Source organism: Nilaparvata lugens, chromosome 9, assembly GCF_014356525.2.
Source record: "Nilaparvata lugens isolate BPH chromosome 9, ASM1435652v1, whole genome shotgun sequence".
Lineage (NCBI taxonomy): Eukaryota > Metazoa > Arthropoda > Insecta > Hemiptera > Delphacidae > Nilaparvata > Nilaparvata lugens.
This window is the reverse complement of record NC_052512.1, coordinates 44,637,100-44,650,336: the sequence shown is the minus strand read 5'-3', so window position 1 is coordinate 44,650,336 and position 13,237 is coordinate 44,637,100. Positions and strand designations below refer to the sequence as shown.

Below are 13,237 nucleotides of genomic sequence, written 5' to 3'. Positions count from 1 at the left end.
TTAGATGCCAATCATTAATACTTATCTCCTTACAAACGTAGGGGATAGGAAATTCACGAATGACGCATCATCACGTCTCAACTACTCAACTGATTTACTTGAAATTTTGCATAAATAGATTTTTAGTTGACCGAGGATATGTTACAGTATCAACACAATTTGATACAGTATCACCATGTTACAGTATCAACTTGATACACAAAGTTGAATGAGGATGGTTATAGGTTTATTTTAAATTCTTCAAGATCTCAGTAGTCAAGTATAAAGTTTTTCAAGTGTTTTATATAAGAAGACCGTTGCGGAGCACGGGCTACCTGCTAGTATCATAATATGAATAGCATAATAACCGTGTTACTGCAAAATCTTTATTCAGGAAACAAAATAATGAATGTAAAGACCCATAGTGGTGAGAAATCATAATAATTTACTACCGTATATTAAGGTGCGTACAGATTCACGCGCCGCGAACATGAGCAATTCACTTTTTCCTCCACCTACTGTCTAAAGTACTTACTTTACTCCCTGAAACATAATACTAAAGTGTCACTTTTTCGCTCTCGGTAGTAAAAAACAGAAAAACTCCCTAGGGAGGAAAAGTGACTCCATTTAAATAACATGGGGAGCATCTCTATTTTAAAACTTATATTGTAATTTTTTTTTTTTTTAAGATTACGTCCTAAAGACTCCAGTCATGGAGTATAAGACAAGTAGTTCAACCTAGTTTAGGTTTGAAAGGAATTCTTGTACACTATAAAAAGCTCTATCAACTAAATATTTTTTAATTTGTTTTTGAAAATCTTCAAATCATCATTACTTTTCAAGATTGAGGTAGCTTGTTATAAAATTTCCTACCAATATAATCTGTTTTTGTTCAAATAACCTACTATTGTGACCCATTATATGATAATCTGCTCTGTTTCGCGTATTATACTCATGAACATCTGAATTCTGGATCACACCACTCGTTTTCACATGCATTACAACTTCATATACATACAAAGATGGCACAGTTATAGACCAAGCTTTTTAAATAAAGGCCTACAAGAGTCTAACCTATTCACTTTCTCTATACATCTGAGTGCCTTCTTTTGAATCTTAAACACCCTGTCCATATTTTGTTGAGATGAATTACCCCATACTAAAATAGCATACCTAATATGAGATAGTATAAGTCCATGGTAAGCAGTTAACAGTAGTTTTTTATCATTCAGCCTAGCAAGGTTAGAAGGTCTTAGCTCAGATGAGAAAGCATAATAGAGGTGTCTGTCATTGAGTCAACTGAATTCGATACCACAACCAGAAATTTGATCAACTCATGAAATATATGTTTGTATGATAATTATTATATTCTTAATATTAGTAGACGATAAAAATTTATACAATTTTAAAAATATTTTATTTCTATTCAAAATAGCAGCCAACAAATATTTTGATCTGCAATTCAAATCTGAACCGCGTGATCTGGAGTCAGCCATTTTTGGTAGCTGCCCAGCTGATATAATTGTTACAACTTTTGCCGATAGATAGCGCAATCGGCAGTGCCAATCAGACGACCTTAGTTTAGGTTTTAGATTTAGGTTATGTTGTTAGGAATCATTGTCACCAAAACGTAAGTTATTAGAATGATTTTATTTGCAGTTTCTATAAAAAAATGTAGATGGAGGAAAAATGTTGTGTACATCACGAGCGAAAAATACTTTTTCTCCCTCAGGAAAATTGTTGCCCTTGGCTTCGCCTCGGGCTTCAAACTTTTTCCCACAGGGAGAAAAAGTCGTACTTTTCACTCTAGATATACAAATAACTATTTAATCAGCTGATGTCAAGTTTTTTATATCTGTATCTTACAGTTTCTGTAAAAATACAGATATAATCAGCTGATTAGAAGTGAATTGCTCATGTTCGTGGCGCGTATATCTGTATGCACCTTTAGATAGATTAGATAATAAATAAGAAATCATGTTGTTACAATCTTATGAATGAATTATTCAATTATGATTTAAAGACATTAATCGTAATTTATTATTGTATTATTTCTTCACTGTGCGACTAAATGTAAAATTCATTCTCAGTAGAAACATTGAGTGCTTTTCATGCAAAAACCTTTCAATTTTCAAATCAAAATCACCAAAAATAAAACAAAAAACATAGGAAAAACACAAGAATAACAACACAAGCCATAATAAAAATACAAAAATTACAACATAACTTATATATACAACATGAGAGAATCACATTCAAAATTCGGATCGTGTTGTTATGAAGAATTATAACAATCATTTTCAAGATGAATTACCACGTATATCACTTACTATCGGTGAGATAATATTAATATATCATTCTATTGTGCAGAAAATAATATACATTCAGAATTGTACTCAATCTTCGAGAAACATAATCAGTGCTACATAGGTCAAAACATAGTGGAGCATATATAGTGTAGGGTAGAAGCATAAAGAAATATAGCATAAGAAGATATGCCATGGTTTGTAGAATTTAGAGCCGGCTTCCGAGCTCGGGATTCAGCCAAGTTCTAGACTTCAAACAGCTGGAGTCAGAAAATTGGCTTTCCGAAACGGGGCGTGGTCGTAGTTTTTATGATCGGGGCACCGATTTTCGCTCGTTATTTTTATTTATTGATAAACAGAACACAATTCTCTAAAATGATTGTGTTTAAATTTCACATCTTGTGTTTAAATTTCATCGTATAAATTTCATACGTCATCTTATGAATTTCGGGGAAGCGATATTTTGTTTTTCCACATACTCACTCGCTCACTCACTTTTTTACAATCCACAGCTGTTTCAGCCAAGGATGAATTATCTTTTCCTACAGTTACGTTGAAAAGTGGCCATTGCTGCACTGATTACAGAACGCAAAGAATCACTTTTCCGCTCTAGTGCGGGAAAAATTTTTGTGCACTCCAGATTTGCAACATGGCAACGCAAAATACTTAGTAGGTTATATGGAGCAACAGTGCAGCAAAATCAAAATGAAGTTGGTAACAGTGACTGCTGTGGCTGCTATAGTGAGCAGAGGTGCAACCAAGCACAACGCGCTAATTATTATTCATTATATATTATAACCAAGGACAACGAGGACTTTAGGATTTTAGGATTAAGGTTTTTATCAATAATAAAATTACACAGAAAAACATTTGATGCCTTCAGGCAATTTTACCCATAATTACCCACTTCTCATATTCAATGGTAACTGTAGGAAAAACTTAATGTGAAATACGTGCGCAAAGTTCCTCTGCTGCACTCAAGAAACCATTCCGCCCGAGCCTACGGCTCGGGCGTAAACGTTTCTTTCGGTGCAGCAAACTGACACTTTGCGCACTAGTTGCACAAATAACTATTTTAATGTCGGTCAGCGAGTTTTCCCAAGGATGACACCTAGTGCAATCGAATAAACCTACTATGTTCCAAATTTCGTGAAAATCGTTGGAGCCGTTTTCCAGATCCGTTAAACATAAATAACCAGATATAAAAATAACCAGATATATAAATACAGAAATTGCTCGCTTAATATAATAGGATTTTCTCATTTCTATAATTGGAAACGTTTTTCCTTGATGAAATGAAACACTCATAAATAATTAAAAATAGCTGAAACTTTAGACTATTTTCTCTTGATTTTATTTTGTGTTCAATTTTCTAGTTTTTCGAAATTTAGTTTAAACGTGGACTGCGACAACGGCCATAGCCACCTCTAATAGGCTACAAAGCCCCGTCCTACGATATTGCAACTTCGCAGCGTAGGCCTAGAATCTAATACATGATTGGTGAAAAAGATCAGCTGGTATTTTTTAAAATCTTTTTCGTGTAGGCCTAGAATCTCCACATGGATGGTGGAAAAGATTTGAAAAAGCTGATCTTTTTCACCAATCATGTAATAGATTCTAGGCCTACACTGCGACGTTGCAATATCGTAGGCCGGGGCCTTGTATTAGAGGTGGCTATGCTATCATAGTATACAACATACAGTATGGAAACTTGGCTAGTTTCCTGGCGCAAAAATCCGCCATCTTGTTAGGAAGCTCCGCATTGTAATCGTATTGATTGATTGATTGATTGAGTACTTTATTTATGTAGATTACAATATATACTGGCTTATACACTTATACACAATAGCTTACAATACAGCAAAATTATAGATGAATTTACATAATATAGACTAAGAAAATGATTATTGAACTGTATATGATATGAAAAAGCAATTTGTAATATAATAACTATAGATAATTATATTGTAATGCATGTACATAAATTGGCGGAGCTTTGGACATATCAATGTCCATTCTTCGGAAAGAATATTAAAAATATCCTCCCCACTAACACTCTACGATTGATGGGAGGTTCGGTTCACTTTAATGATCCGGATCAATTGATCTCGTTCACTGCCACGAGCCAATCAGAAGACCAGGATTGGAACTTCCCAAGGTCACGTGACGTGTCTAGTATTTGCGCCATGTAAAATGCATTGGTTGGATAGGCGTTTGATTGACAGTTTCCATTCTGTACCTATTCTGTGATGCGGGTCGATGTCAAACGAGGAAAACGACAGAAGAGTCCTGCGACAGTCGAGACCAGCGACGGTAGAGACCGGCGACATTCGAGGCCAGCGACGGTAGAGGACTCCTGAAAAAGTGGCCTCAAATGTCGCCTGCGTTAGGCGACAGTTGAGGCCACTCTAATTTTTGTACAGCCCCGACAGTCGAGACCTGCGACGGCAGAGGACTCCTGAAAAAGTGGCCTCAAATGTCGCCTGCGTTAGGCGACAGTTGAGGCCACTCTAATTTTTGTACAGCCCCGACATTCGAGGCCAGCGACGGTAGAGGACTCCTGAAAAAGTGGCCTCAAATGTCGCCTGCGTTAGGCGACAGTTGAGGCCACTCTAATTTTTGTACAGCCCCGACAGTCGAGACCTGCGACGGCAGAGGACTCCTGAAAAAGAGGCCTCAACTGTCGCTTGCGCTAGGCTCTCCAGAATGGTAGACAGCACCAAAAGAATATTATCATTTAATTTGTATGGATTTACCAGCAATTGAATAATATCCCATTATTCCTTCCATATTATGAATAAGTATTGCAACTTTACAACTGTAAATAAACCTTAGTTGCTTCATCATAAAAAACGAAATTTTCAAACTCGTAAATACCTTTTTGATACTTGGATGTCAAATTCTCAGTTCATGATAGATGTAGGATATTATTGTACAAATCAATATCCTGTTACAAATCAATAACTTTTATCAATTTCACACATTCACAGGATGTGTCCTCAACTGTCGCCTGCTGCAAGCGAGTCTCTAATTTTTGTACAGGCCCGACAGTCGAGACCAGCGACATTCGAGGCCAGCGACGGTAGAGGACTCCTGAAAAAGAGGCCTCAACTGTCGCCTGCTGCAAGCGAGTCTCTAATTTTTGTACAGGCCCGACAGTCGAGACCAGCGACGGTAGAGGACTCCTGAAAAAGAGGCCTCAACTGTCGCCTGCTGCAAGCGAGTCTCTAATTTTTGTACAGGCCCGACAGTCGAGACCAGCGACGGCAGAGGACTCCTGAAAAAGTGGCCTCAAATGTCGCCTGCGTTAGGCGACAGTTGAGGCCACTCTAATTTTCGTACACTCCCGACAGTCGAGGCCTACGACCGTAGAGGCTGTAAAACAGTCCTCTACGGTCGTAGGCCTCGAATGTCGTCGGTCTCGACTGCCGCGCCCCCCTGTGATGCTATGGCCCGTTTCGGAAAGCCAATTTTCTGACTCCAGCTGTTTACAGTCTAGAACTTGGCTGAATCCCGAGCTCGGAAACCGGCCCTAAAAGTTCGGAAGTCCCACTCTGTATTGGTCCAAAACCAAAATTGATGCAAAGTTTGACAAAAATGAGTGCTTTTAGGGTTGAAAAAATTACCTGAAGCCGAGATTCGATTAGCGGCTGAAATGTTCAAGAAAATATATATAGAAAGATCAGAAAATGCAGAGAGTAGATCGATTGGTACAAGAAGAGATAAAACATACAGAGAATACATCAATTGGCACAAGGAGGTATCGAAATATACAGAGAATAAATTTATAGATACTGGGAGAGATCGGAAAATACAGAGAACTGATAAATTAGTACAAGAGTGAATCAGGAATACAGATAATTAATTTATATAGTGAGGTTCACGTTATAATGGCAGTGTTCGATTAGCAATGGTATTGCTATCCTTGTCTATCATTCAACAAAGCGGATAGCGCCATCTCTTTCTCGCTTTGCTCTATTGCCAGATCGTATTTTAAAAATGTAGAATTAATTGACAAAATATTTGAAAACTCATGGAATTATTGAAAAATATAATTTCTTGCTAAATAAAATATGATTGATTATTTTAAACGAGAATGAACAGTTAATATTACATCAATAAACCTGTATCATAGAATAGGTACAGAATGGAAACTGTCAATCAAACGCCTATCTAACCAATGCTTTTTACATGGCGCAAATACTAGACCGTCACGTGACCTTGGGAAGTTCCAATCCTGGTCTTCTGATTGGCTCGTGGCAGTGAACGAGATCAATTGATCCGGATCATTAAAGTGATCCGAACCTACCATCAATACTATTACAATGCGGCGCTTCCTAACAAGATGGCGGACTTTTGCTACAGAGTACGAGCCAAGTTTCCATACTGTATACTGTGCCTGTATCAGCTACCGTCTGTAAAAGGCATTGACAAGACAGAGGATCGGCAACGTTGTTCTCGTATCTTTCTTCACTGCCATTATAAAGTGGACCACCTCACTATAGGTACAAAGAGGTACCAAAAAATATCGAGAATCAATATTCATAGATACGAGGGTAGATTAAAAAATGAAAAGAACTGATTAGTACGAGAGAAGATCGAGAAGTAGAGAGAACTCACCTGCTGCATAACTGACAGAGAGCGTTCTAGATCTGGACCATCCTCTCTGTTTAGTAAAGCTATCCTCATCTGTACACCCTCCAACAACAGCTCCTTGTCTAATAGTACACGTTCCTGATATACATCTGTGCACAAAAATTGTAATTCATTAAATAATACTGAGACAGGAATATAGAATAAATATACCGGGTGATTACAAATGAAATAGACAACTTCAATAGCCTGTACAAAATTAAACTGGTGTATTTCAACATAGTAAGTGATATAGGTTTGTAGGGAATTTCTTAAAGTTTATGTTGGTAGAACTGTTGCTGGCTATTGTTGGCTGCTCCGTGTTACAACAGCCAGTTTAGTTTAGCAATATGGCCGCTACTCAAGTGGAGAAAGCTTATTGTGTTCTTGAATTAGCCAAAACAAACTCTGTTACTGTTGTGCAGCGTCATTTCAGAACAAAATACGGTAAACCACCACCAACAAGGCAATCAATTTATGACTGGTATGAACGTTTTGAAAGCAGTGGATGTGTGTGTAAGAAGAAGAGTACTGGAAGACCTTCTGTTACGGAAGAAAAAATTGATAGTGTTCGTGATGTTTTTGTACGAAGTCCAGGAAAATCGACTAGATCAGCGAGTTTAGAATTGCAAATTCCTCAACCTACTGTGTGGAAAATTCTGCAGAAACGTTTGAAAATGACACCTTATAAATTGCAGTTAGTACAAAGTTTAAATGACAATGATAAAGTTGTACGTAAAAATTTTTGTCAAGAGATGCAACATTGTCTTGAAAATGACGACACATTGTTTAATCGCCTAATTTTCAGTGATGAATGCACTTTTCACATTAGTGTGAAATGAGTATGAGTATGGGGAACAGAAAACCCAAGAGAGACTGTACAGCATATACGCGATTCTCCTAAAGTGAACGTGTTTTGCGCTTTATCTTGTGAAAAGGTTTACGGGCCTTTCTTCTTCCAAGAACCATCAGTAACCGGAAGAATTTATCTGGACATGTTAACCGAATGGTTAATGCCTCAACTCCATACAAGATGGAGCTCCGCCTCACTGGTACTCAGACGTCAGAGGGTATCTGGATGAACATCTTCCTAGACGATGGATCGGCCGTGCAAGTGAGGAAAACGTTGTGTTTCAGCCGTGGCCACCTCGTAGTCCGGACCTAACGCCCTGCGACTTTTTCTTGTGGGGCTATGTAAGACAGAGTTTTCGTACCACCGCTTCCTGTTGATATCGATGATCTTAAACAACGAATCACAAATGCTCTTGCTACAGTTAACCGTGAGATGCTTAGTCGTGTGTGGTCAGAATTTGACTACCGTGTTGATATCTGTCGTGTTGCAAATGGTGCACACATTGAACATCTGTAAATTTTCAATAAAAACTTCAAGAATTCTTCTATGTAATCATGTAAGTAATGATCTAAACTTTTAAATAATAAATTCTCTACAAGCTATTCAAACTGTCTATTTCATTTGTAATCACCCTGTATATTAGGATTCATGACAATATGTTTAATTGCCCATTAAGGCTGTTAGGTACACCTTTTTATTTTCATTAAAATTGGATAATCTTTTTCAATATAATTTGTCAAGATTATTTTAAGAGTGAGAAAAAGTGGCAACTGAAATTTTCAAGTGGTCTAATAGACGAGTTATGTGTTGTTCAAGTGCTCCGTTTTCTTTCCAGATCATAAACGGTTTCGACTATATTATTAGAACTTCTCTTAAAAATTCAAAAAATGTATCATTCCAAAATAAAACATTTTATTCCCCATATCGTTCATAAATAATAAAAAAGTAACATTTTTTGTAAATTCGATAACTTGTTTATTTTGGCATTAATCGCAGAAAAAACGCATATTAGAACAAAGCCAATGATATATAGAATAGAATAGAATAGAGATATATTTATTGAGCAACAAAATATGAAAAACATCACAATACATGATTTTTTTTTACATAATATATATTTTTTGACATGACCAGTTGGCCGTCTGCCAAGTTGAGTTATTTTATTATAGATTTTTATTCGTTTTTTTCGATTTGAAATAGAAAATATAAACAATATACATGCAAGAAATTTTACTACTACAGTATTTGAGTAAGAGAAGCGATTACGTATTATATTCTCCTATTAGAATTTTCCTGTACGCCCATGCACTTTTAACAAATATCAGTGCCCTCCAATTGCCACCATTCAAAAATTCAAAGACCTTATCCTCTGATATAACTCTATCACCCTTCTCATCTCTCCTAATACAGGACAAAATGTAGAATATCCTCTTCTTCCCTCGTGTTGCACAACGTGCAAATCGTCTGTATCCCTTCCCGTCCTACACTCTTCTTCAAATACCACAGTCCTCCTCTCCATCTGAAAATTATAGATTTTTCCTACAGTTACGTTGAAAAGTGGCCATTGCTGCACTGATTACAGAACGCAAAGAATCACTTTTCCGCTCTAGTGCGGGAAAAATTTTTCTGCACTCCAGATTTGCAACATGGCAACGCAAAATACTTAGTAGGTTATATGGAGCAACAGTGCAGCAAAATCAAAATGAAGTTGGTAACAGTGACTGCTGTGGCTGCTATAGTGAGCAGAGGTGCAACCAAGCACAACGCGCTAATTATTATTCATTATATATTATAACCAAGGACAACGAGGACTTTAGGATTTTAGGATTAAGGTTTTTATCAATAATAAAATTACACAGAAAAACATTTGATGCATTTCAGGCAATTTTACCCATAATTACCCACTTTTCATATTCAATGGTAACTGTAGGAAAAACTTAATGTGAAATACGTGCGCAAAGTTCCTCTGCTGCACTCAAGAAACCATTCCGCCCTCACCTACGGCTCGGGCGTAAACGTTTCTTTTGGTGCAGCAAACTGTCACTTTGCGCACTAGTTGCACAAATAACTATTTCATTTCGGGTGAAATTCTTTTCCAAATAATTATTGCGCTCTGTTAGTGGGTTGAGACGAGAGTACACGTAATGCAGCCTAGATTGTCTGGCACGTGCTATCCTATCCTCTCTACACTCGTCCTTCATAAATTCATTGATACTCTTCAATCTCTGCCTCCACGCACCCTGCACGCCCATCTCCCATTCCGGCAATTCAATCACAGAATAGATACAGAATGGAAACTTGTAATCAAACGCCTATCTAACCAATGCTTTTTACATGACCCCAATACAAAACACGTCACGTGACCTTGGGAAGTTCCAATCCTGGTCTTCTGATGGGCTCGTGGCAGAGAACGAGATCAATTGATCCGGATCATTAAAGTGATCCGAACCTACCATCAATACTATTACAATGCGGCGCTTCCTAACAAGATGGCGGATTTTACATCAGGGTATAGCCAAGTTTCCGTACTGTAAGTATACTGTGATTCAATCCCACATTCTTCTGCCTGCGTTTCCCATATCCTGTACCAACCTACTTTTTGTTCTATCATTTTTTGCGCGAGTTTTCTTGGTAATCTGGCATTTCTTGGCTGCAGAGATAGAATTTTCAGGATATGATATACTGAATGTATTTTAAAAAAAAAACTCCAATGGAAAATTCGAAACCGTTTATGATCTGGAAAGAAAACCGAGTTTAGCACTTTAACAATAATGGGTTTATCAAGTTATCGAATTTACAAAAAAATGTTTTAAATTTTTAAAACTTTTTCATTTATGAACGATATGGGGAAAAATTAATTCATTCTGAACACCGAAGACAGCATCATCAAATATTGTTCATCAAATATTAGCATAAATGATACAGTATCACCATATTATATAATAGCGAAATGGCACTCACTCACTCACTCACTCACTCACTCACTCACTCGCAGAACTAAAAATCTACCGGACCAAAAACGTTCAAATTTGGTAGGTATGTTCAGTTGGCCCTTTAGAGGCGCACTAAGAAATCTTTTGGCGATATTTTAACCCTAAGGGTGGTTTTTAAGGGTTTAAAGTTCTTTTAGCATGTATATTCTTCTTTTTCCAATATCTTAGAATTATAATTGAAATGTCCATACCATATGTTAATATAGAACTATAATCTAGAGAGAGTACCTCTTCGAAACAGTTGTTCTGGTAACTAAATTAAAAATTTTGTCAGGTTGGCATTAAGTTGAGTTGACTTTGTTAGGTTGGCACCAAGTTGAAGATTGAAATGCATTTATCCAGGATCTGCTAAATACCAATTTATCCAATTAGCCAAAATTAGCGTTTTCTCAGCTTTTCTGCGTTTCCTCACCTTTTTCAATAATTTATTGATGGAAATATATTGAAAAAAATTCAGTACACAGGTTTAGCTGAGGTGGAAGAATTTTGTTCGCCAAAGATACGCCGATATAGTAACAGGTGTTTTTCGAGATCTAATTGACATAATACGTTCAAATTCGGTACAGAGGTTCCGCTAAGGTCTACATGCAGGCGATCGAAGCGAGCCCGCTGATCTCATTTTTGGACGATCCAGACGGGGGTCCAGATATGGCGAGCCTGACGGCTAGTATTATAGATAATTACCTGACTAGATGAGCAAGAATGGCCTTGACCCATCTGATCTTGCCAGAGTTGAGTAGCTCCATGAGCTGCTTGGGATGATACTGGGGTAGGACGGGGCAGGCTATGCGGCTGGCCTCAAACAGACCGTAGTCAGGCATATACGAGTCCATGTTGGCCTGCTGCTCTTGCTGTGTATTGCCACTCCCCAGGCCTCCTGTTCCTGCAATAAATACTTTAATAAATAAATAGTTGCATAAATAATTAATCCTAGCTCACAAATACATTCAGTACATAATTATTATTTCACGAAAATCCTAAATAAATGCTGCAAATCACCCCGAAGACCTCTGCTACTGCAGACATTGACAACAGGGTTAACAGCTAGATGGAAATTCGATGAGAACTACTATCCAAAAATTAGTTGCCAGCCCGGGAATCGAACCCGGTACTTTCCAATTGCTAGTCAGGAATGCTTGCCCTTACACCAAACTAACAATCTCTGGATAGCAGCGCTCATTTTATACAAAGCCACAGCGGCCAACCAGTTACAGATTTGCAGCATTTATTTAGGATTTTCGTGAAATAATAATTATATATTAATTAGCATTTGAATAAATGCATTCTCTATTTAATTCCATCTGTAACATTCAGTACATTAATTATTTCAGAAATGTTCATTGTACTCATGACAGTTTAGCACTCAACTTTGTTTGATGACAAAATCTGGTGTGGCGCACTCACACAACTTTCCTTGCCGTTATGAAAATTGATCACCTGACGCTAGAGTTCCCGCGCATCTCAAGTCTACTATTCAAAGATTTGAGCCAGCTGGTGACAGGGCAATAACGCTGGAGACACACTAGGTCTGCTATCTCTTCATAGTGAATCATTTAATAGAATCAACAGTTGCCAACAGTTTGCAATTTGATAATCACATTTTCTCGAATTTCGAACTTATTTTTGATTTTAGGTGAAAATGTTACTGAACATTAATTGTAGAGATTCTCATGCTCAATCTTTTCCACTCGAAATTTTTTGTTTAAATTGTATCTGAAGCCTGGTAATTGAGAATCTGAAATCAAACTTTGCATAGATGGGGCGGAGCTCCTGAAATTTTTACAGATATGAGCCTTGTGGCAGTTGATAGAGCTTATTGATGACTATTTCAGGTATAACTTTAATCAAAATCGTTAGAGCCGTTTTCGAGAAAATTGCGAAAAACCCTGTTTTTGAAAACATTATCGCCATTTTAGCCGCCATCTTGAATCGCATTTGGTCGAAATTGTTCGTGTCGGATCCTTATATTGCAAAGACCTTACGTTCCAAATTTCAAGTCATTCCGTTAATTGGGAGATGAGATATCGTGTACACAGACGCACATACACTCATACACACACACACACACACACACACACACACACACACACACACACACACACACACACACACACACACACACACACACACACAAACACACACACACACATACATACCAATACCCAAAAACCACTTTTTTGGACTCAGAGGACCTTGAAACGTATAGAAATTTAGAAATTGGGGTATCTTAATTTTTTTCGGAAAGCAATACTTTCCTTACCTATGGTAATCGGGCAAGGAAAGTAAAAAGGTGTGGTTTGGACAATATCAAGCTTGCAACTCTGCTGTTCTATAATTTCCACTGACTTTATAACTTAATAATTTGGTAGTTCATTTTCCAAAAACTATTCGTTTTCTACAAACGATTCGGCAACGGATCGTTGTTAAAACGATCTGTCGTTGTTGTGGAGGTGGAAAAGGATGGCGCTATCTGC

General features: G+C 37.4%; 1 protein-coding gene across 1 annotated transcript in view; it reads right to left on the bottom strand.

Annotated features, from left to right (window-relative positions):
• Window positions 1–13,237, bottom strand: part of LOC111063758 (dmX-like protein 2) — a 478,861-nt gene that overhangs the window by 292,305 nt on the left and 173,319 nt on the right. Inside the window, exons 33-35 of the mRNA XM_039435348.1 lie at window positions 11,448–11,646; window positions 6,906–7,030; window positions 5,912–5,935 (exon numbers count right to left, since the gene is read on the bottom strand). Coding sequence (XP_039291282.1) covers window positions 5,912–5,935; window positions 6,906–7,030; window positions 11,448–11,646 — 348 coding nt within the window. The remainder of the gene's footprint in view (window positions 1–5,911; window positions 5,936–6,905; window positions 7,031–11,447; window positions 11,647–13,237) is intronic.